Source organism: Callorhinus ursinus, unplaced genomic scaffold (assembly GCF_003265705.2).
Source record: "Callorhinus ursinus isolate GAN/ISIS: 27379988/994484 unplaced genomic scaffold, GSC_fseal_2.0 scaffold14, whole genome shotgun sequence".
NCBI classification, from domain to species: Eukaryota; Metazoa; Chordata; class Mammalia; order Carnivora; family Otariidae; genus Callorhinus; species Callorhinus ursinus.
This window is the reverse complement of record NW_027397076.1, coordinates 8814297-8840184: the sequence shown is the minus strand read 5'-3', so window position 1 is coordinate 8840184 and position 25888 is coordinate 8814297. Positions and strand designations below refer to the sequence as shown.

Sequence of the window (25888 nt, the reverse complement as noted above, 5' to 3'; positions counted from 1 at the left end):
CTATTCCCATCCTGGGGAATGGTCACTCCACTCAAAAGTTACCTGTGCACATTTTCTTGCCAAGGTACATAGAGGAAAAGCATTTGCACAAATGAAGGATGGATTTAAAACTTGTGGGCTCCATCCGCACCTGGGTCAGGCCCCCGGATCTCACACCTATATGAGCAGGTGGCCTAATGGGGTGGGTGGTCTGTAATGTGTTCTGGATGCCCACCTTCACAGAAGAGGGAAGGACATCCAGACAGGAAGGGGGCTGATAGAGGATGCCAGAAGAGAGTGGGCAACTTCTGAATCCAGCAGTTACGAGGATTTGCAAAGGCTCCTGTGTTAAGTAGTCATGCCCTATGAATTCTTTTGTGTCGGGAAGTAGTTTCTGAGGATATAAGAACCAGAGACAGGTTGAGTGTTGGGTTTTAGTGGGATGGATGCATCAGCTTCTCCTCAGTATCGAGCTACTTCAGTGTGGAATTCTAGTCAAACAGTAAAGCTGTTGTTGTTGTTGTTTTTTAATTAAACTTCTATTCAAAAAGATCAGAATGTGTTTCAATCCAACATCCTGTTTGTTACACAGGCCAGAGCACTTGATATTTAGCAGAAAATGTTCAAAGTCACAGCAAGCAACAAGAGCTGGCCTCTGTGGTCAGCAGCCAGGTAGTCTAGAAGGGAAATAAATATTTCCTGGAGAATTCCAGAAGCTACAGTTATGGCAGCTCTGGAGAGTTTCCTAATTCTCTCAGACCTGATTGTACCAGTAATTTTCATTGGAGATGTGCTAATCTGAACATAATAGTTACAAAAAGCTTAGACCTACAGGATGCTAATGGTTTGTTTTTCTGTGTGTTGAAGATTTACGGGACACCCAGGTGCCTACTTGAGGCTGATAAACAGATGGAGACTAGAAGAGGTATGTATTCTCCCATCATTCCTTATTTTCTACAGTCTTATATTAAATAACCTAGGGCAACTTTGTGCAGATTAGAAACCAGACACTTTCTTCCTCTCCATTGATTCTGAAATTTCTGTGTTTGCTTACCTCGCAGTGCCACCCTAGTGGATGCCTTATTGATCTCTGTATGCAAATGGGTATTATAATGGTGCTAAAGCAGACCTGGAATAATTTCATGGAACTTGGCTACCCGTAAGTACCTTACACATCTATAGTTGAGACACAGCATTGCTCATTATTGGCTTTTCTAGGTGTGGCAAGTAAGATAAGCAATGCAGACTGAGCAGTTAAGGCAGTACACATATCTGGAGCTAAAGTGTACATGATCAGTTATTCAAAGGCAGTCATGAAAGTAACAAACATTAGCTCTTTAGGAAGATTTAGTACAAGAAGTATGAATGATATGAATATTCTAAAAAGTCTCTGTGGGGCCCTAAATATTGAACACTTGCTTGCAGCTCCTTTAAATAATGCCTCTGACCCTCATGCTGTAGCATTACAAGGCTCTCACTAGTTACAACCCATTAACTAAAGCTCTACCCATCCCACCCCCATGATAAATCAGGAATGGTAATTTTTTTAAACTACCTTCAAATTCAAACTGTACAGAAAAGGAACTTACGGAAAAGAGAAAAGTTTAGGGATGGAAAAAAGAAACTAGAGTATTTCTAAGTCAACATATCTTAACGAGTTAAAATATGGTCACCTGGTGATAATAGTTTATGTTGATGACAATAGGCAAAAACTTGCATTACTTTTTTAAGGATAACCTTGAATTCTGCTATGTTTGCTCAGCTCTGGTCAGTTAAGTTTTAAAGGAACATAAATCAGCTACTTCTATTTCTGCTTTAATTCCATACCTACCGGTTTCCATGTCAGCTTGGTGTCTCCATGGAGAACTCCCGGTTTCAGGGAGAACCACTTAGCCAGAATGATTAGCTAGAACTTGGATCACTTTGAAAAAGTCACCTCTTAGCTCTCAGTCAGAAGCTATGCCAGTAATTTTCTATTCTTAGATTTTTAGAAAACTTATTCCAAGTGCTTGATGTTTTCTATGAAACTTTTTTAAATGCATAAAATTTAAAAATTAACATTATATGCTACTTTAAATTATAAGCCATAATTTATCAAAATGTCAGAGACATCAAGGGAACTGTATTTTACCTTCTAATAGTATGGACAGAGAGCAAAATTGTGAGGTACGTCATTTGTCTTTGATACCCGTCCCATTATTTCCTTTATTTCACAATTTGTTTTTGTGTTTTTTTGGCATGTCTGCTCTTGGATACCCCTCAATGTTTCCTTGTCCCCTACAGCACACACACCTGGCCCTTGCACCCATTTCCTCAACCCTGTTCCATATCATAAATGCACTCCTGAACATTACTAAAGATTAATATGTTAACCTCACCAGTGTGAGATATATTTTACTGGGACTCAGAGCCCCTGTTGAGCTCAAGCTAAAAGCAGGCAAGTCCAGCTATAGACGTGCAGGCTTCCATGTGCCAAAAGGGGAAGCATTTAGTGGGTCTGCAGATCTTCCAGGCCCTCAGTCAGAGTATGCAGGTCAGCACCCACATGGTAAGACTGACCATGGGTCATAAATTAAGTCAGCTAGGCCAAACCTTCCTCTACTCCGAGGTCTGGGTGTTACCTTGGTGCTAGAAGATCAGTTTATAGATGTTCTTAGTCCTCTATCCCACCCTCTGAGGCAACACTGAACATGAAACAATTTCATGAATAGTTAAAAAGTCATTCTGTTCACTTGAAGTGCAAATGCATGAAGTATAGCCATTGATACTGTCTTCCTAATCCAAGGTTTTATTTCCTTGGCAGCTGATCCTAAACATTTTTAAACTATGGTTCTATATTTGAAGTCTGTCTTAAGTCTTATGAACAGTCATTTTTTTTTTAAAGGAATTGATCTTGTTGTGCAGGTTAATTCAGAATTGGTGGACCAGAAGGAAAGTACGACAAGAACGTGGGCCTGAAAGAAAAATAAGTTTCCCACAGTGGGAAAAGGACTACAATCTTCAGCCCATGAATGCCTATGGACTCTTCGATGAATACTTAGAAATGAGTATGCAAATATCTTATTTTATCTTATTAATTCTAAATGCCAATTCTAGATCTCAAGCTATATTCAGCTAGACATGCACCCTCTATCATTGAGGCCAGCAGGGTGGGGGGATTCTCCAGCTGAATGCAGAGGAGGGAGTTTCTTCCTTTAAGAAGCTCAATCCATAGAGATGGTGCCAAACAAATTCTTCATGACATTGTGTCCTGTCCCTTGTAATCAATCACCAGGAAACAAAAATGAGTTGGAAAACTTGGTGAACCAAAGAAAAAGGAGTTATCGTGGCATGATTGATTCACTCATTTAGCAGACATGTATTGAGCCATGTTATGTCCAGGCAGATGCTATGCTTGACACTAGAGCTACAAGAAGGAATAAGGCACAGTCCCAGCTCTCAAAGAGTACATGGGCTAGTGGGGGAAAGCCAGAGATATAAAGTGTCCGAGATGCTGCAGGATGCATCAGTAGAAGGGATGGGGGAGCAGCCATTTCTCTTGGTGAGGATGGAAGGAAGCTGGGAATGCTTAAGCTATGCTGCACTTACATTTAAGGAATTAGATTTCTCTATTAATCAAACCCAAGCTATTTATCTTGTATGTTGTACATGTACCCAACCGTGTATCCAAGAGCATAAGCTATGGAACCAGATTACCTGGGTTCAAATCCCAGCCCTATCACTTATTAACTATGGAACTTGGACAATTAATCTGTCTCAATTTTTTCACCTCTAAAGTGGGGATAATAAAGAGAGTAACCACTTCATAAGGTCATTGTGTGGATTAAATGAGTTAATAAATGGAAAGGTCTTAGAACAATGACTGGGCTCCTAGGATACACTTGGTACATGTTATTTGTATCATCACTATTATTTTCCTGTTCTTATCTCCCAGGGTAGAAAAGCTAACAAAATTGCTCAGCAGATATATTGAGTGTGTATGGGTTGTTTTTTTCAATTATGTTTAAGCTCTGTAACATTGGGGTAAAAGTGGGGGGTAGCGATGAGCGAGATGCATTATTTCTGAGTTCTTTCTGGGAAAATCTGAAAATTAAAGGAGAATTGATGCTTAATGTTCTTAGATTGCTTATGTCTTAAGTATCTACTGATGTTTTTGGAGTTTCAATTATAGAATGACAGGATAATATAACTTAGAGAAGAAATCATGTGGGCATTAATAATAAAACTTAATAAAGGGAATTCATTAAGAGAACTAACCATTTTGAGGTCTCTTAATGGACTTTTCTCCCATAAAGAAGGAAATGAACAATAATGTTGGTATATTGAGTGCTTGAAAAGAAGCTTTTATGTGGCTAGAATTAGTAGTGCTCCAAATACTGCAGTATCTGCAGCAAGAAACAAATCTCAGTAGCATCACAAGCAGACTAGTTAATCCTAACTGCTTCCTTCTGTTCTTCTCATTTTATTTTCTTAATGACTTCCCCGCTTTGTTATTTATATTTTAAGTATATTTGTTGAAATATAATAGATAGTGCAGAAAGTATATAAATAAGTGTGCAGATCAATAAATTTTTACATATTTACCAATCTATGTAGGTGAGAATTTGGCAAACTACAGCCCTCAGGTCAAATTGAGTCCGTTGCCTGTTTTTGTAAATAAAGTTTTATTGGTTCACAGCAATATCCAATTATTTACATATTATCTATAGTTGGTTTTGCACAATAGTAGAGTTGAGTAGTTTCGACAGAGACTGGCCTACCAAGCCTCAAATGTTTGCTGTCTGGCTCCTTAAGGAAAATGTTTGCCATCCTGTATGGTCAATCAAGAAATAGAATATTATCACTATCAAAGAAGGCTCTTTGTTTTCTCTCCAAGTCATAACACCCTCACTAAACACTCTCCTGATTTCTAACACCATAGATTAATTTTGCCCTTTTTTATCTCCATGTGATGAAATTTTACAATATATACTGTTTTATAACTGGTTTCTTCCACTAAATATCATGTGTATAAGCTTCTTCTATGTTGCTACACATAGTAAACAAGAAGAAACTTTAAATCTACAAGTATGTGGAAACTAAACAACGTACTTCTGAACAACTAATGAATCAAAGAAATCAAAAGGAAAATAAAGTATCTCCAAACAAATGAAAATGGAAGTACAACATACCAAAACTTATAGGACAAAGACAGTTTTTAAAAAAATTCCAGTATAATTAATGTACAGTGCTATATTAGTTTCAGGTGTACAATATAGTGATTCAATAATTCTATACATTACTCAGTGCTCATCCATGATGAGTGTACTCTTAATCCCCTTCACCTATTTCACCCAACCCCCCACCCACCTCCCCTCTGGTAACCACCAGTTTGTTCTCTATATTTAAGAGTCAGGGTTTTTGGTCTTTTGTTTTGTTTCTTAAATTCCACATATGAGTGTAATCATCTGGTATATGTTTTTCTCTGACCAATTTATTTCACTTAGCATTATACCCTCTAGATCCATCCATGTTGTTGCAAATGGCAAGATTTCATTGTTTTTTATGGCTGAGTAATATTCCATTGTATATAAATACCACCTCTTCTTCATTGGATCGCTTCCATATCTTAGCTATTGTAAATAATGCTGCAGTAAACATAGGGGTGCATTTTTTAATTAGTGTTTTCATATTTTTACCAGTAGAGGAATTACTAAATCATATGGTAATTATATTTTCAATTTTTTGAGGAACCTCTACACCATTTTCCACAGTGGCTGCGTTACATTTCCACCAGCAGTGTACAAGATGCCTTTTTCCCCACATCCTCCCTAACACTTGTTGTTTCATTTTTTATTTTAGTCATTCTGATGGGTGTGAGGTAATATCTCATTGAGGATTTGATTTGCATTTCCCTGATGATGGGTATTGCTGAACACCCTTTCATTTGTCTGTTGGCCATCTGTATGTCCTTTATGGAGAAATGTTTGTTCATGTCTTCTGCTCAGTTTTTCATTGCATTATAATTGGGTTTTTTTTCTTTTGTATTGTTTTGTTTTGGTGTTGAGTTGGATAAATTCTTTATATATTTTGGATATTAACCCTTTAGCAGATAAATCATTTGCAAGTATCTTCTCCCATTCACTAGGTTGTCTTTTTGTTTTTTAATGGTTTCCTTTGCTATGCAAAGGCTTTTTATTTTGATATAGTTTCAATAGTTTATTTTTGCTTTTGTTTCCTTTGCCTTAGAAGACATATCTAGAAAATGTTGCCATGGCCAATATCAGAAAAATTGCTGCCTGTGTTCTCTTCTAGGATTTTTATAATTTCAGGTCTCATATTTAGGTCTTTAATCCATTTTGAGTTTATTTTTGTGTATGGAGTGAGAAAGTGGTCCAGTTTTATTCTTTTTTATGTAGCTGTCCAATTTTCCCAGCAGGATTTGTTGAAGAGACTTTTTTCCCATTGCATATTCTTGCCTTCTTCGACATAGATGATTTTACCATATAACTGTGGGTTTATTTCTGGGCTCTCTATTCTGTTCCATGGATCGATATGCCTATTTTTGTGCCAGTACCATACTGTTCTGATTACTATAGCTTCGTAGTATATCCTGAAATCTGGGATTGTGACGCCTTCAGTTTTGTTCTTCTGTTTCAAGATTGCTTTAGCTATTCAAGGTCTTTTGTGGTTCCATACACATTTTTGGATTATTTTAGTTCTGTGAAAAATGCCTTTGGTATTTTGATGGAGATTTTGTTAAATCTGTAGATTGCCCTGGGGAGAATGGACATTTTAACAATATTCATTCTCCCAGTCTATGAGCATGGAATATATTTCCATTTGTTTGTGTCATCTTCAGTTTCTTTGACCAGTGTTTTATAGTTTTCACAGTATAGGTTTTTCACCTCCTTGGTTAAGTTTATTCCTAGGTATTTTATTATTTTTGGTGCAATTGTAAATGGAATTGTTTTCCCAATTTCTCTTTCTTCTACTTCATTATTAGTATATAGAAATGCAACATATTTCTCTGTATATTGATATGACATCCCACAGCTTTACTGAATTCATTTATCAGTTTTGGTAGGTTCTTTGGTGAAGTCTTTAGGGTCTCCTATATATGGTATCATGTTATCTACAAATAATGAAAGTTTTACTTCTTCCTTAGCAATTTGGATGTCTTTTTTTTTTAAGATTTTATTTATTTATTCATGAGAGACAGAGAGAGAGAGAGAGAGAGAGAGAGGGGCAGAGGGAAAGGCAGACTCCCAAGGAGCAGGGAGCCTGATGCAGGACTCGATCCCAGGACCCTGGGATCACGACCTGAGCCGAAGGCAGACGCTTAACCATCTGAGCCACCCAGGCACCCTGGATGTCTTTTATTTCTTTTTCTTGTCTGTTGCTGTGGCTAGGACCTCCAGTACCATGTTGAATAAAAGTTGTGAGAATGGATATCCTTGTCTTGTTCCTGACCATATGGAAAAAGCTCTTAGTTTTCACAATTAAGTGTGATGTTAGCTGTGAGTTTTTCATATATGACCTTATTATATTGAGATACATTCCCTCTAAACCTACTTTGTGGAGGTTTTTTTTTTTTTTTAAATCATGAATGGATGTTTTATTTGTTGAATGCTTTTTCTGCATCTACTGAAATGATCTAGTTCTTATCCTTTCTCTTACTGACATGATGAATCATGTTGATTGATTTATGAATATTGAACCACCCTTATATCCCAGGAATCCCACTTGATTGTGGTGAATGATTTTTTATGTATTGTTGGGTTTTGCTAATATTTTGTTGAGGATTTTTGCACTATCTTCATCAGAGACACTGCCTTGTAGTTCTCTTTTTTTGTAGTGTCTTTATCTGGTTTTGGTATCAGGGAAATGCTGGCCTCATAGAATGAATTTGAAAGTTTTCCTTCCTCTTCTGTTTTTCAGAATAGTTTAATTAACTCTTCTTTATATGTTTAGTAGAATTAATCTGTGAAGCTAGCTGGTCCTGAACTTATGTTTGAGAGGTTTTTGATTACTGATGCAATTTCATTGCTGGTAATCAGTCTGTTCAAATTTTCTGTTTCTTCCCGATTCAGTTTACAGGAGTATATATTTCTAGGAAATTATTCATTTCTTCTAGGTTGTCCCATTTGTTGGTATATAATTTTTTATAATCTCATATAATCCTTTGTTACTTCTGTGGTATTGGTTGTTATTTCTCCTTTTTCATTTCTGATTTTGTCTATTTGAGTCCTTTGTTTTTTGGGGTGTTTTTTTTTGATGAGTCTGGCTAAAAGCTTATCATTATGTTGATCTTTTCAAAGAACCACTTCCTGGTTTCATTGATGTGTTCTAGTATTTTTTTAATTTTATATCTCATTTATTTCTGCTCTAATCTTTATTACTTTTTTCCTTCTACTGGTTTGGGTTTTTTTGTTGTTATTCTTTTTCTAGCTCCTTTAGGTATAAGGCTAGGTCATTTATTTGAGTTTTTCTTGCTTCATGAGATAGGTCTGTATTGCTATAATCTTCCCTCTTAGAACAGCTTCTGCTGCATCCCAAAGATTTAGGACCATTGTGTTTTCATTTTCATTTGTCTTCATGTATTTTTTTATTTCATCTTTGATTTCTTGGTTGATTCACTTACTATTTAGTAACATGTTATTTAACCTCCATATATTTGTGTTCTTTCCAGCTTTTTTCTTGTGGTTGATTTCTAGTTTCATAGCATTGTGGTCAGAAAAGAGGCATAATATGATTTCAGTCTTTTGAATTTGTTGAGTTTGTTTTGTGGCCTAACGTGATCTATTCTGGATAATGTTCCATGTACACTTGGAAAGAATGTGTATTCTGTTGTTTTAGGATGGAATGTTCTGAATATACCTGTTAAATCCATCTGTTCAATGTTCCATTCAAAACCACTGTTTCCTTGTTGATTTTTGTTTGGAAGATCTATCCATTGATATAAATGGGGTGGTAAATTTTTCTATTATTTTATTATTATTGATTACTTCCTTTATGTTAATAGCTGCTTTATGTATTTTGGTGCTCCCATGTTAGGTGCATAAATATTTACAATTATTATATCTTATTGAATTGTTCCCTTTATAAATATGTAGTGTCCTTTTTTGTCTCGTTAGTCTTTGTTTTAAAGTCTATTTTGTCTGATACAAATATTGCTACCCAGCTTACTTTTCACTTCCATTTGCATGATAAATGCTTTTCCCTTTACTTTCAATCTGCATGTGTCTTTTCATCTGAAATGGGTCTTTTGTAGGCAGCATATGGATGGGTCTTGCTTTTTTATTCTTTCAGTCACCCTGTGTCTTTTGATTGTAGTGTTTAGTCCATGTACATTCAAAGTAATTACTGATACTTTGGTACTTAGTGCGATTTTATTACTGGTCTTATGGTTGTTTTGTAGTTCTTCTCTGTTCCTTTCTTTTCTTGCTCTCTTCTCTCATAGGTTGATGGCTTTCTTTAGTGATATACTTGTATTTCAATTTTTTATATCTATTACTGATTTTTGATTTGTGGTTACCATTAGGTTTATATATAACATCTTATGCACATAGCAGTCTATATTAAGTTGATAGTTGGTTAAGTTTGAACCCATTCCAAAAGCACTAAATTTTTTCCCCTCTCCCCAACCACATTTTAGGTATATGGTGTCATACTTTACATCATTCTATTTTGTGAATACTTTGATTTTTACAGATATACTTAATTTTACTGCTTTTGTGCTTCCTACTTTTACTCCTGCTTATGGTCTTTCCTTTCCATTCAAATAGTCCCCTTTAACATTTCTTTTAAGACTGATTTAGTGGTGATGAATTCCTGTAACTTTTGTCTGGTAAATTCTTTTTATTTTTAAGATGTTATTTATTTATTTGACAGAGAAAGAGAGAGAGAGAGAGAGAGCAGCAGCAGCAGAGGGAGAGGGAAAAACAGACTCCCTGCTGATCAGGGAACCTGATGCAGGACTCGATCCCAGGACCCGGGGATCATGACCTGAGCCAAAGGCAGACACTTAAACGACTGAGCTGCCTAGGCACCCTGTCTTGGAAATTCTTTCTCCTTCTATTTTGAATGATAGACTTGCTGGATAGAGTTATTATTGGTCATAGGTTTTCCTTTCGGCACTTTGTGTATATCATGCCACTCTCTTCTGTCCTGCAAAGTTTCTGTTGAAAATCAGCTGATAGTCTTATCGGGTTTCCTTTATATGTAATGGTTTTCTTTCCTCTTGCTTTTAAAATTTTGTCTATGTCACTACTTTTTGCCATTTGATTATTATGTGTCTTTTTGTGGACCTCCTTGGGTTAATTTTGTTGGGGGCTCTCTGTGCCTCCTAAATCCGGATTTCTACGTCCTTCCCCAGATTTGGGAAGTTTTCAGTTATCATTTCTCATGTTTTCTGCACCCTTTACTCTCCTTTCTCCTTCTGGGACCCCTATGATGAGACTGCTATTACGCTTCATGGTGCTGCTGAGTTCCCTTAATATATTCTCATTTTTTTTAATATTCTCTTTTTCTTTTTCCTATTCAGTTTGGTTGCTTTCTAGTGCTCTGTCCTCCAGGTTGCTGAGCTGTTCTTCTGCTTCCTCTAGTCTACTGTTTATCTTCTCTATTTTTAATTTCAGTTACTGAGTTCTTCATCTCTGGTCATTTTTTATATTTTCTTTCTTTCTTGAGGGTGTCACTGAGATCCTCCACTTTTAAGTCCAGTGAGTATATTTACAACCATTACTTCAAATTCTTTATCAAGCATATTGCTTATCTCTGTTTTGTGTAACTCTTTTGCTGTGATTTTTGTTCTGTCCTTTCATTTGGGACATATTCTTCTGTCTCATTTTGTCTAACTCTGTATCTGTTTCTATGCATTAAGAAAGTCAGCTACATCTCCTGGTCTTGAAAGTAGTGGCCTTTTAAAGAAGAGATCCTGTACTGACCTGCAGTGCAATGTCCCCTGTTCACCGGAACTGGGCACTTGAGGAGTATCTCCTATGTGTGTTTTGTGTACCATACTGTTGGGGCTGAACCATGTTTGTCTTCAGTCCAATCATCTTCAATGCCTCTCTTTGCCTGTTGTGGGGATGATTTAGTCCCTATGTTGTTAGTGGGCCAGTCTGGGGCCACCTTGGGCTTGAGTGAGTCAGACTAGGCATTTGCCACAGTTGTAGTCACACCAAACTGCAGGTACACTCCCTCTGTTGTCCCCTGAGAGTCTTTGTGGGCAGGGCCTGCAGTCAGACCAGATGTCTGCCCCCAGTCCACTGCCAGGGTTGCAGTTGGACTGGTAAGTGTGGTTTATCTTCTCTCTCCCCAGGGAATGAGTCACTTTGGAGCACTGCTCGCCACTGTGGGTGCTGCTTGCACAATGCCACTGCTTTGGATGGACTCCTGCCAAGGGTGGATTGGATGGGGTGGGTTCATAGGAGAGCATAGGGGCAGGGTGAGTTGTTAGCAAGCTAGGTGGAGGGTGTTCATGCTGATTTTTACAGGTGTCCATGTATCTAGGCTAGGGAACAGGGAGAGAAATGGCACCCGCCAGTTCTTTTGTTCTTGGAGAAGTCTCCTAAAGATCCCTGCCCTTCCAGCACACGTTTTGAGATTAGTAAATAAATCTTCCCATATACCCCAGGTGTTTTTAAAACTGCTGTTTCTATGCTATATCTGTGGGGTTGTTTGTTGTGCTGTCTCTTTAAGAGCAAGGACTCAGTTTCCTATCACCGTCTAACTCAGAGCTGAGCTGCTCATTTTTAAAAGTTCCAGGTGTTAGACCCCACTGATTGAAAACCACAGGCATTTAACTTCATGAGTTTTTAGAAAGCCAAATGTTATGGGGATTCATTTCCCAAAGCTGGTCCACCATTCCTGGGATGCCTCATGTAAGGTCTACTCTTCTCCCTTCTCTATGCCTGTTATGTCACTCCCTCCAGTGGACAGTCTCACAAGTCAGTTTGGTTACCAATTGTGTCTTCACCCTTCCTACCATTTTTGATGTAGCCTCTCCTATATGATTAGCTATGGAGAGTGTTCTTTCCATCTTTGGGTCATTTTCTGGGTTATTTACACTGATGTGGGTGTTAACTAGGTATACCTAGGAACAAGGTGATCTTAGGATCTGCCATCATCCCCAGAAGTGATAAACACAGTTTTTGAGAATAAGGTTCATAGCAATAAATGCATGTATTAAGAAATTTAAAAGATCTCAAATATCCTAACTTTATACTTCAAGGAACTAGGAAAAAAAAAAAAACCAAACTATGCCCAAAGTTACTAGAAGGAAGGAAATAAAGATGAGAGCAGAAATAAATGAAATAGAGACCAGAAAAACAAAACATCAACAAAAGAGCTGATTTGTTGAAAAAATAAAATTAACAAACTTTTAGCTAGACTAAGAGAAAAGAGAAGACTCAAAAGTAGAAATGAAAAAGGAGATAATACAATAGAAACTACAGAAATACATAGGTTTTTAAGAGGCTATAATGCACAATTACATGCCAACAAATTAGGTAACGTAGAAGAAATGGATAAATTTCTAAAAACATATAGCCTACAAGAGTGAATCAGGAAGGAATAGAAAATCTGAACAGACCACAAAGAGATTAAGTCAGTAATGAAAAATATTCCACCACAGCAAACCTGGGACCATATGGCTTCACTGGTGAATTCTACCAAACATTTAAAGAAGAATTAATACAAATCCTTCTCAAACTATTCCAAAAAACAGAAGAAGAGAAAACACTTTCAGACTCATTTTGCAAGGTCAAAATTACCTTGATACCAAAGCCAGGTAAGGACACTACAAGAAAACTCTGAGCAAATATCCTGGATGAATATAAATGCAAAAATTCTCAACAAAATATTAGTAAACTAATCATTTTAATGTCTTCTTGAATTCAAATACCATGACCAAATGGGATTTATCCCTGGGATGTAGGCTGGTTGAAAATAGGCAAGTTGAATGTACTATATTAGTAGAATGAGAGATAAAAATCATATGATAATCTCAATAGACTCAGAGAAAGCATTTGATAAAATATAACTTCCTTTCATTATAAAAACCCTCAACAGATTGGGTATAGAAGGAACATACTTCAACATAATAAAGGCCGTATATGATAAACGCACAGCTAAATTATACTCAGTGGAGAAAAACTGAAACCTTTTCCTCTAAAATCAAGAACAAGACAAGGATGCCCACTCTCCCTACTCTTATTCAATATAGTACTGGAATTCCCAGCTAGAACAATTAGGTAAGACAAAAAAATTTAAAAAGGCATCCAAATCAGAAAAGAAGTAAAATTATCACTATTTGCAGATGAAATGATTTTATATATAGAAAATCTCACTCAACCAAAAAAAAACTGTCAGCACTAATAATTTCAGTAAAGTTGTAGGATATACTGCACATTAAAAATGAAACATCTGAAAGAGAGCTATTCCATCTAGAATAGCATCAAAATCAATACCCAGAAATAAATTTAACCAAGAAAGTGAAAGATCTGTATAAATGAAACCTACAAGACTTTGCTGAATGAAACTGAAAAGACACAAATGGAAAGACATCTTCTGTTCATGGATTGGAAGAATTAATATTAAAATGTCCATACTACCCGAATTGGGAAGTCATCTGTAGATTCAGTGCAATCCCCATTAAAATACCAATGGCATTCTTCACAGAAGCAGAAAAACAACAAACAAGCAAAAAACAAAAAACCAGGGTGCCTGGGTGGCTTAGTCAGTTAAGCAGGTACCTTCAGCTCAGGTCATGATCTCAGGCCCTGGATTTGAGCCCTGCATCAGGCTCCCTGCTCAGTGAGGAGTCTGTCTCTCCCTCTCTCAAATAAATAAAATATTTAACCAAAAAATGTAAAAGAAAAAAAGAAAAACCTAAAATTTGTGTGGAACCACAGAAAAACTCAGAACAAAGTTGGAGATATCACACTTCCTGATTTCAAACTATATTATAATCTGTAGTAACAAAACAGTATTTTTCTGGAGTAAAATTAAACACACAGGCCAATGGAATAGAACAGAAAAGCCAGAATTAAACTCCTTTATGTAAGGTCAAATAATATTCAACAAGAGAACCAAGAATACTTAATGGGGAAAGGATAGTCTCTTCAACAAATGGTGTTGGGTAAACTGGATAAACACATGCAGAAAAATTAAATTGGACCCCTGTCTTATATCGCTCACAAAAATTAACTCAAAATGGATCAAAGACTTAAACATAAGACTCAGTACCATACAGGGAAAGAGCCATAAAATCAAGACAAAATAATTTCTCCAATGTAAGCAGAGTCGCAGAAGCCGTAATTACAATTATGAGAGGTTCCAGCAGAGGCCACATCAAGCTTACCCTTGAAGGAAGAATAGAATTTCACCAGAGTATGAATAAAAACACTAAGAATATGACATGACGCCATAAAACCAGAAGTCTCATGTGGCCAAAGTAGAGGATTATTTGGGAAGCCTGTCTAGGCATGAGGTAATTTTGGACATGAGGCTTGGAAGATCCTTGAATGGCACAGTGAAAAGTTTGGGATTTAGTCTATAGGCAATGAGAACCTTCTGAAACATTTGGAATAGGGAAATGATTTGATTGATTATGGGCTTTAAGCAATATTGACAGCAGTGAGTTGGCTGAGGGAGGTGAAAGTCTGAGGCAGAGAAGTCGGTTAGCACATGAGAGTCTGAACTCCAGTGGGGAGAGTGGAGACTTGGAGGCAAATGGTCATGAAAAGTGAGCTAGAGGAGACCTGAGTTTTTTGCAAGACAAATCTGAAGGGAAGGAAGACATGAGAGGAACAGATTTAAGGTTGAGAGATTGAGGTTTAAAATTGAATCAGGGTTTGGAGAGTGCTGCTTCTGTAGCATAACAGCAGACAACTAGAAATTCCCTGATAAGATTCACAGTGAGAGATAGGGAATTGAGAATCCTTATCAGAGAGACAATAATGAAGTCACGAGAGTAGATGGACTGACCCAAGGTAAGAAGAAAGCAGAAAGAGGAAGCCAAGGGGAAAATTAAGGGAGATGCCTGTGTCTACTGGTGGGTGAAGAGCCAGCAGCACAGGCACAGAGTATGAATGTGACCAGATAGGTGACACCCTGGAGGTGGCAGTGCCACAGAGATGAGGTAAATAGACTGACCCTTCAGGACTCTTGAACCACATTACCCACGTTAGCAATTGCTTCTTAGTTGTGTCTCAAGCAAGTTACCTGACCTCTTAGTGCCTACAATAGGGTTATTGTGAAAACTAAATGAGCTAATATATGTGAAGTAATTAGAACAGTGGCTGTTACATAGAAATGGAATATGATGTGTTAGTCATTATTTTGTTACTTTCTAAAATAGTCTAAAAAAGCAAAAACAAACTGTATAGTCATCCATTTAGCCAAGTACTTTTTTGCAGTCCACAATGCCCAGTAAATTGTATTTTTAAATTTTCAATTATGCTCTCTGGTTGCTTTGCATCAGGGATGGTCTGTTTCTTTTTTTCTTTCTTTCTTTTTTTTTTTGTTTCAGTTTGTTTTTAACATTTTATTTTGCAGTTGCAAAAATAATACAGAGCTCCCATATATACTTTTCACCTTGTTTCCCCTAATGTTAATATGTTATATATTTATTAAAACCAGAAAATAAACATTAATACAACGCTATTAACTAATCACAGACCTTATTTTAATATTACCAGATTTTTTACTTTTTCTTGTTCTTGACCCATCCAGGATCCAACATTGCATTTAAATGTTGTGTCTCCGTAGTTTCTTCCAATCTATGACAGTTCTTTGTTTTTCATGATCTTGATACGTTTGAAGAGTACTGGCTTAGAGTTCAGCAGAAGGTCCTTCAATTTGGGTTTATCTAATGTGTTCTCATGATGCCTTTTTGGCAAGATCACCACAGAAATGATGTATCCTCAGTACCTTATATCAGGGGCATGAGATGTCAATATGTCTTATTACAAGTAATATTTACTTGAAGGTGATGGCTACCAGGTTTTGCCACTGTAATGTTTTTTTCTTTGTAATTACTATCATGTAGGGAGATACTTTGAGAATATATAAATGTCCTTTTTTTTTTTTTTACTATAATTCCTCCTACTAATTTTAGCATTCTTGGCTGGTTCTTGCCTGCAATAATTACTGTGATGTTTTTGACCAATGGTAATTTTCTATCTTTATCATTCTTTTTACATGTATTTTTATGCATTTATTTTCTAATTTATTAATTAAAATTCTACCATAGGGAGGAGCTATCCCTTCTCCTCCATTTATTCAGTTATTTATATAGGCATTTATATCAGTATGGACTTAGATATTTAGTCTTTGGATTTAACCCAATACTATCATTATTTATTTTGTTGTGTATATTGTTCCAGGTTTTGCCATTGGTAGCTCCTTCAAGTTTGTCCTGTGTCCTACTGATATGCTCCCCATTTGATTTCAAGGATTTCCTGACTTTCTGGCATCATGAGATATTCCAGACTCCCCTGGTATTTTCCCTGCCATGGCTCTGGAATCAAACATTTTTTCAAGGAGCTCTGTTATTAGGGAATGGTAGTTAGAAAACAAGATCTGGATCCTCGGTATGATCATTGCTAGGATGTCATTCCTTCCAGGCCCAGGTAGTGCCTCTTTTTCCAGTGTCCTGGCCATCTTTCTGGAAAAGATATTTCCTGGGCTTCTATATTGGAAAAAATATGGGCGAAGACAAGGACACATTAAGATTATTGTCCTTTTGAAAATAGTAATGGAAAACCAATATTCTTTGTTCTTTTTCCTTTTTTCTTCCCTAGTTCTTCAGTTTGGATTCACAACTATCTTTGTGGCAGCTTTTCCCCTAGCACCACTTCTGGCCTTACTGAATAACATAATTGAAATTAGACTCGATGCTTACAAATTTGTCACACAGTGGAGGCGACCTTTAGCTTCAAGGGCCAAAGACATAGGTGAGTTGGATTTGAAATTTTTTAAAGGTATTAAGCATCTGGTGGATAAAATAAAAACAAACATCAACTTTAGATTTTTACTTATGGTTTCCATGTAAGATGACTTAACTTATTCTTGCAAAAGAATAATTATGTTAGCTTTAAATAATATGAGACAAGAAGTAAAGCTGCCTATTTGGAAGTTTATAATTTCCAGTACTAGAGAATTTGTGCTTAAATAGATTCTATTTGAACTTGGAATCTAGAATTTTATCATTTATCTTCCTTTTTTAAAGTAATCTTCCATTTGCTTTACTTTGTTTTGCCCAAATGTTTCCCTGAGTCACAGGGAGAGACAGAGATGGCCTTTCGTCTTTGACAAGAGAGGCTGAGTTGAATCAGGTGCAGCCTCTTGTGCACTGCCTGAGATCAGAGGCCATCCTTTATTCATTTCTGCATCAAATGCTTAGAACAGAGCCAGCAGGTGCTCAGTGTGTATAGAAGAGAATTGAATACGGATGTACTTGACTCACAGCGGTCTTTAACCTCCCAATGAAACAAACCCACATTCAGTGAGTACCTACCCTAGGTCAGTGCAACAGGGACTGGGCCCACCCAGATGTCAGCACCCTTCAGGAGCTCCCAGCCTGGTAGTGGTTTAACAGTGTGAGCGCTCATCTTATTGGATAAAGTATCAGTGCCTTATCGCTGAGCAGAACTCTCTGACTTAAGTCTGATCTTGACTGAGTCATTAAGTCATGAGCATTGGCACTTTTCCAGAAACTCCTCCAATGCCAAGGTGTTTGCAAGTACAAATTCTTACTCTTGGTTACAAGTGTATTTGGGAATTTGAAAGGACCCATGGAAAGGACTATTGAAATGAGTTACCCCAGTTGTCTTTGTACTATTATCTCTGCTGTTGTGTCTGGAACTAATATAACACTTCTCTTTGAATAGGAATTTGGTATGGCATCCTTGAAGGCATTGGAATTCTCTCGGTTATTACAAATGCATTTGTCATAGCGATAACATCTGACTTTATCCCTCGCTTGGTGTATGCTTATAAGTATGGACCTTGTGCAGGCCAAGGAGAAGCTGGACAAAAGTAAGTTTGTCATAAAACTATCATGAAATCCCCATTCCCTATGCACTGTATGATGCTGGTGCACTCAGACAGAAGCTCCTGCATTGGAGCAACCCAGGCTGAGAAGGGTGGTAGTGGGAGAGGTAGAATTATGAAGACACTTTCAGCCAAAGAAAACACACCATGATCTACTGAAGAGATGGGGCTCAATACAAGTAACACAAATTTTAGGTGGAATTAATCATTTCCCCTACCCCTGAGCCCTGCCCACTATGAATTCAGAAATGTATGGTATGCTAATGTGTGTAGCCAAAAAAAGTAGCACATGATAGAGTATATAGTTATGCCATTTTTATGCATTTGTAAGAGGAACAGTTACAATCTGATTCCTCTTGTGACATCATGTAGAGACTGCAAATTCTGCATGGGAAATATGCAACCATGCGTTAAGTACCCTGTTAGGTACCTGATGAATGTTTGTGGAACAAGTAACTGAATGATTCTTTCCTGGCTATTGACCTGACCAATGTACATATTACCCCAGGCAAATTCAATTCTGTGGCATCACCTAAGTAATTCCCAAAAGCCAGGGCTTTCTGGGTATTTCTGGTCAGGTAAAGTCCAGGCAAAATTATAACACATCGCCTAGATTTCATTCCTATACCCTTGGAAAGAGAAAAGAAATTTAACCTACTTTAATGGGAGAAAAATCCTTGTTTGGCTAAAGTAAAAATTATCCAATTCTAATTGTGGGATTTAGAGATCTGTAGGTTAGAGTGGAGTATGTTTTGGGAGACCTTTCCATGCCCCAGAAATCACCCCACGTGGGCTCTGACTACTCACACAGGCAGCCCTGCCTCCTGGTTTACTAGTCAGAACTAAACTAATCCATATAACCACTGTAGTTCGATTAGCCCCAAGGAATAAAATGCTAACCAAATCAAATCAGCCAAATTCATGCACCCCTGGCCTAGCTCCAATTTCATTATTAATCCTACATTACTGCTCTAAGGCATGGATGGTTGAATGCAATAAAGCTTACAGTCCAGGTATTTGAAGAGGCTTCTATAAAGTTCTTTACTATAATAACCATGTGGCCATTAGACACTAATTATCTAGCAACTTTAAGTGAACCTACCATCCCGTTTTAAGAGATTATGTTGTACCCGTTTTAAGGCTTATGTTGTACTACTCACGTATTGTTTCTGACTGTAGCCAACATTCTCTGCTTGACTGAGCCTAGAAAAGCTTGCCTTTGTTTAAACCACTTTCCCATCATTTTGCATTTGATTCTCAAAACAACCCCCTGAGAGTGGGACATGCATTATTACCCTCACTTTGAAGAGCAGAAAAAGACTGAGAGGTTAAATCCAGAATCACAAGGCAGAGTAACTGATAGAATCCACATGAAGGCAAAACCTAGACTCATACAGTGCTCTCCATCCTGAACCACACAGCCCTGGGGGCCACCGTCAGTAAATGTTTATCCAGCTCATCTAACAGGAGAGAACTCCCTGAGGGTTCAAGTCCCAATGGTTATTTAAATTCTTTCTGGACCGCAAATATAATGAAACCTGTTTTGGTTTGGGGGGAACCCAAAAATAAAATGGGAACATTTATGTGCAGTTGATAGTGAATCAAAGCTTCAGAATATAGGGGCGCCTGGGTGACTCAGTCAGTTAAACATCTGCCTTCATCTCAGGTCATGATCCCAGAGTCCTAGGATGCAGCCCCGCATCGGGCTCCCTGCTCCGCAGGGAGACTGCTTCTCCCACTCCTGCTTGTGTTCCCTCTCTCGCTGTGTCTCTGTCAAATAAATAAAATCTTTAAAAGATAATTAAAATTAAAAATTAAAAAAAAGCTTTAGATATTGACAGCTTAGTAGATTTAAGACAATATTCATAGAGATTAAAATTTAACAGTCTCCTTGATTTAGGTTTATTGGTCTCCCCTGGGCTATTTTTTATTTATAACCTTTCACGTAAGAGCCTTCTGCCACTTTGAATATTTATAGATCTACCTTCTATCTTCTAATCCATTGGTCATTTTGCTTGTTTTTAAATAGTTGCATTTGTATAAGTTTCTTCATGAATCTTATTTTCTGCCCCACCAGCTATTCTATTATCCTTTTTAAGGTTTGTTTTTTTTTCCAATTTGGAAATGCTTTAGAAATGATTTCATAGAGGAGCAACACTGTCAAATTTTAGAATGTTACAGGCTTTGAGGTAGTATGTACATAGTCAAATTCCACTTGTTATGATTTAATTCACCTGTAGAAATGCCTTATTTCAATTGAAGCTGACTCTAAATCAAAAGTACTCCAACCAAACCAACCTCCAAAACTCCAGACTACCTCAGTGCCTCCTTCTTACCATTTTTTCAGCTTTCCCTGGCTTCTCCAAAGATGAGAATTTCATGTGTATGTCCAGTCACTCAGTTCATATGACCATTGTATCTATGACAGGATGTGTCAGCCATTCCTGGATGTGCCTTCCAACCAGTCTCCCTACTATCATGAGTGTTCAGTAAATGCATCTTCAGGGGCATAGAGGGGAGGATGTTCTCATTTTCCAGCCAGATCTGAACATGGGAGGAATATTGTGAGTCAAGGCAATGTACTCTACACAGTGGGTACACGGGAAATTTTCAAGTGTTTCATTTTTCCTCTTAAGACATTTCTTCTTTTTGGCTGCAGCCTGCCTAGGTAGATTCTTGAACCAATACCCATGCTCAGATTGTTCATTTTTTGCAAAATGAAGCCACTTCCTCTTTCAGGTGATTTTCACAGGAGCCCTCTAGAAAAGTGCTTAGAGAACTAAAATCACCTCTGAATATGCATTAGGAGACAAATTATGAAGCAAAATTGAAGGTGTATACTATGAAGTTTAACTCTGACAGAACAGTTTTAATCAATAAACTATTTTTCAAATAGCACAAAAAAATCATTTTGAGCCCCCCCATCCACTGACTGTTTTATTTTTTTTTAAGATTTTATTTATTTATTTGAAAGAGAGAGAATGAGAGATAGAGAGCACGAGAGGGAAGAGGGTCAGAGGGAGAAGCAGACTCCCTGCCGAGCAGGGAGCCCGATGTGGGACTCGATCCCGGGACTCCAGGATCATGACCTGAGCCGAAGGCAGTCGCTTAACCAACTGAGCCACCCAGGCGCCCCTCCACTGACTGTTTTAATAAACTAATTACTTCGTTATCAGGCTAGAGATGTGGAACATTCCTTAAGAATATGTGCAGGCCTTAGGATTATTGTAAGGTATATAGCTGGTTTTCATGTAGAAATAGTGAAATATAAGGACTTAGAGACTTGATCAAGGACACATGCTCAAACTGTCACAGAATGAACCACAAATATCTTAATAAAGTAGTATATTTTTGCAAATTATAAGTCAGTAGATCACCAACATAACCAATTGCAAAGTTCCTTTTAAAAACATAAAGCCAACTGTACAGAGATTTAATCTTTCTTTTTTCATAATGTCTGGCATTTTTATTGCAATAAATCAGAAGTCCACTTTCTTCTGTCATCTCATTAGCCTAATTATAAATTTATAAATTTGTCATTTATTATCTATAAGGCACATTTGACTTTAAATGCATAAACCAGATCTTATTTCTTCTAGCTTTTTCATCATTTGGGCCCTATCTGCATTCTGTCTGTCACTATATCTAAAACCTCAAAGGCAAATTTAATAGCAAAATTCAAAGACATTCCACAATGAGTTTGATCTGGAATCTACAAACTCAAAAGTCAACTTCGGGTTCTTTTCTTTTCCTTAAACCTGATTACTAATGATCACTAGTTCATCTTTTTCATTAAAGGATTAAAACAGAAATGGTGTTAAAACCAGAATTCTCAAATTTAAATGAATGTGGTCTTTACAGAAGTTACTTGGAAAAGGCATGCATCCTAATTCAAACAATCCTACCCTTACATAAGATATTTTCTGAATCTCCTTTCTTGGAAATGCCTTCAGAAGCCATCTACCAGTCCCTTAAGAAAATTAACATTTTTTATATTTGCAGAAACCCTTCCTTTGATACTTTTTTCTCTCTCTCGCTCTCTTACTGCCTCATCATCAGTATAGCTTCATCTTTCCTCTAACTTGCAGCTGGTGGTGTGCCACATTGATGGTATAGTGATCTCCTGCCAGCAGATAGGGATGGACATGGGATCTACTGCTGCGTATGGCCTCCGAATTGACACGAGTGCCATTGGCTGAACTTCATACAGGGAACTGTGGGAAATCTCACTTCCCTGACTTCATGAGTGCCTCCACTGTTTATATTGTGGGTAATAGCTAAGATTCTACCACAGTGAAATGACTGAGAAATGCCCAGACAGTTGAGTACTAGCAGTCCCTCTTCTTCCCTGATTATGGAAAGGATATGGAAGGAAGACTTACACAGCTGATAACTATGTATACATGTCTTATGTCCATGTGTGATGCTTTGTACTCAGGAGTATAGAACCATCAAAGACACATTTTTAACTTGGATTTATGACTGACATTACATGAATATGCTTAATAAATAGTTCAAAGGTACATCATCTTTACTTTGAAAGTAGAGTGTTGTCCATGAGACTGATATTTTATTTTAATTTAGATTTTTCTCAATTGAGTTTTTGGACAGAGCAGCCATTAGGCCACAGCTTTAATTTCAATAAAGCCACAGGACTGCTTTGGTAGGTAAGAGTGTGGGGTTGTGAATACTTCACTTCAATGTTGGGCCTGTTTTCTGCCAGTTTCTAGAGCACCTTTCCTTTCCCACTGTTTGGCTCCTGAGAAGACTGCTACATTCTATAGTTCACAAAAACTGGCTCCCTCTCTATGACAGCTAATAAAGCACTAATTTGCTTTCATGTCATGTTCTAGGCAGTTCAAAGAGGAGGGAGACATTATCCCAAATTACCCTTCCAAGGAGTAGTAGGGGAGACATGCTGCCAGTTGGATTAAGGCATATTACACACCCACTGACCATCTGTTTCCCCCATAAGTGACTTGACAAATGGGTCCTTCTGCTTGGTTCATTTTTTTAAGGCCATGATAAAACCCCAGTGATTTGTCTTGATCAAGACAGCACACAGAACTCATGTTCTCTCAGAACTGCGTTTGTGTCCTCATTTTGGTTTGGTGTTCAGCAGCTTGGAATAATCATGCCAGACAAGTTAATGAGGAGAATATGAAAGCTATGATTTATTCATTAAATCAATAATTATTTATTGACCTTCTGCGAGGTACAAGAAATTAATGATAGCCACTCACATTTAATTAAGATCTTGCTATAGGCTAGGCACTCTATCACTCACTTTACATGTATCATTTCATTTAATCCCCACAATGACTCTATGAGGTAGGCACTTTTGTTGCTTAAAGAAGTTACATAACTTGCAAAATGTGCATGGCTAGAAAGCAGAAAAGCTACAATTTGACCCTCAAACCCAAGTTTTTAGTATTGTAATTTACAGACTCCTAGTACAGAATAGAAGCTATGTCCTCAAGAAGCAGCCCTGGGGTATGTAGGCAATAGTTATATTCCTGGTCCATTCTTAAGACCTTGATAGAATCTGATGCTTTAGTTTTCCTCAAAATCAATTGAATTTGATATTTAATGGATTCCTACACTACACAAGACATAAAAAATACTTATGACACCTGCTCTGCTCCAAAAACAACTAGTCTAAAGAAGACCTTCATCTTTGCAGGCAACTCTAGCACAAGCTGTATGGTAATGTACCTAATGTATTAGGTACAGCAGCACCATACAGAAGAGGGAATGAGTTTTTTTCTGGGGGGATTAGGGCATCTTCCCAGAAGGGGTGCCATTTCAGTTGGTCATTGAAAAATGAGCACTATTTCTACTTAGAAGGAAATGAATAGGGAATCCCAATAGAAAAGACAACCTGAACAGAGGCATGAGAGCATATGGTATATGCAAGGAATATAGTCTAGCATGACTATAGCAAGGGATGTGAGTTTGGAGGAAGGTCATAGTAACAGCAGTCACATTCAGGGCATTATGAGAGAGTATAGATATTCGTTAATAAAGGAATGTGTGTGTGCATGTGTGTTTACATCATCAAGGAAAGAAACAGTGATTTGCCTACTAATCATGCAATGCTGTCTCCCCCCTATTTCACTGAAGTATTGATTGGGGTAGTGATGTTCTGTATGATGGTTCTGAACAAGACCAACTAGAATAAAAGAAAGACTTGTTTCTGATTCCACATACCCAGGGTTTTTCAGTATTTCCTAACTTGAGTGCTATGACAAGGCAGAGCCAGCTAAAGGCATTTACAAGTGCAAGAGCCTCTAGGAAGTAAAGCCTTTAGTGAATTGGATGTAGCGGTGATCAGAGATCTAGTTATAGAATTCTTTTTCAGGTGCATGGTTGGCTATGTAAATGCCAGCTTATCTGTGTTTCAAATTTCTGACTTTGAGAACCGATCTGAGCCTGAGTCTGATGGCAGTGAGTTCTCGGGGACTCCTCTCAAGTACTGCAGGTGAGTATGGCACTCTTAGCCAAATCTGGGCTTGCTCTGCATGGGGAGGTTTTGCTCAGACAGCCCTTTCTTACTGAGTGGTTTTAAAGCAGTGGTTCTCAACCTTGATCATGCATTAAAATCCACTGGAGAATTTTAAAATCTCCTCTTGACCAGGCTATGATCTAGAAAATTAAAACAATCTCTGGGGTGGAACCCAGACATCCAGATCCAGGGAGCCAAATAAGAGTAACCCAAAAAGACCTACACCAAGACATTATAATCAAAAGTTATAAGAATATTAAAAGCAGCAAGAGAAAAACAACTTGTTACATACAAGGGGAACCCCCCCACACACACACACACATAAAACTACAGATTTCTCAGTTGAAAATTTATAGGCCAGAAGAAAGTGGCATGATCTATTCAAAGTGCTGAAAGGAAAAAAAATAAACAAAAAAAAACTGCCAACCAAGAATATTCTGCCCAACAACAATGTCCTTCAAAATTGAAGGAAAGATGAAGAGTTTTACAGACAAGCAAAAGCTAAAGGAGTTCATCACTACTTGACCAGCCTAACAAGAAATGTTAAAGGGACTTCTTTAAGTTGAAATGAAGGGGCACTAATTAGTAACAAGAAAACAGATGAAAGTATAAATTTCACTGGTAAATATATAGAAAAGAAGTGGAAATGATCACTTAAAGTTAGTATGAGGTTAAAAGACAAAAGTAGTAAAAATCATTAGAACCACAATAATTAGTTAAGGGATACACAAAATTTGGAAATTGTGACATAAAAACAACATGTTGGAGGGAGAGTAAAAGTATAGAGCTTGAGAATATGATCAAACTTAAATAATTATCAACTTAGTTGTTATATGTAAGCCTTCTAATAACTACAAAGCAAAAAACCTGTAGTAGATATATGAAAGAAAAAGGAATCTAAGCCCACCACTAAAGAAAGCCATCAAATCATAAAAGGAGAGATCAAGAAATGAACCAAGAAGAACTCCAAAACAGCCAGAAAATAATTAACAAATGGCAATAAGTACATACCTATCAGTAACTACTTTAAATGTAAATAAAATAAATTCTTCAATCAAAAGACAGAGTAGCTGAATGGATAAAAAGACAAAACTGATCTATTTGCTACCTAGGAGACTCACTTCTGATGTAAGAACATAAATAGACTGAAAATAAAGTGACTGAAAAAGATATTCTATGCAAATAAAAACCTAAGGAAAGCTGGGATAACTATATTGTCTGCTTTAAATATAGATTTCTTTTAAAAAATGTAATAGACAAAGAAGATCATTATATAATGATAAAGGGGTCGGTCAATCCAACAACTTTTCCAACATACCCAACACGGGCACCTGGTATATAAAACAAATATTAATAGACCTA

At 37.2% G+C, this 25888-nt stretch overlaps 1 protein-coding gene across 9 annotated transcripts in view; it reads left to right on the top strand.

Moving 5' to 3' along the window:
- The window catches only part of ANO4 (anoctamin 4), a 444815-nt gene that overhangs the window by 396460 nt on the left and 22467 nt on the right, over positions 1-25888 (top strand). For 8 of the 9 annotated variants that reach the window (XM_073900417.1, XM_073900416.1, XM_073900420.1 and 5 more), the window contains 6 exons: positions 847-904; positions 1041-1138; positions 2884-3026; positions 16770-16922; positions 17859-18006; positions 24383-24502. In XM_073900417.1, the coding sequence (XP_073756518.1) occupies positions 847-904; positions 1041-1138; positions 2884-3026; positions 16770-16922; positions 17859-18006; positions 24383-24502 (720 nt within the window). The remainder of the gene's footprint in view (positions 1-846; positions 905-1040; positions 1139-2883; positions 3027-16769; positions 16923-17858; positions 18007-24382; positions 24503-25888) is intronic. The other variant, XM_073900418.1, reaches the window with a different exon arrangement.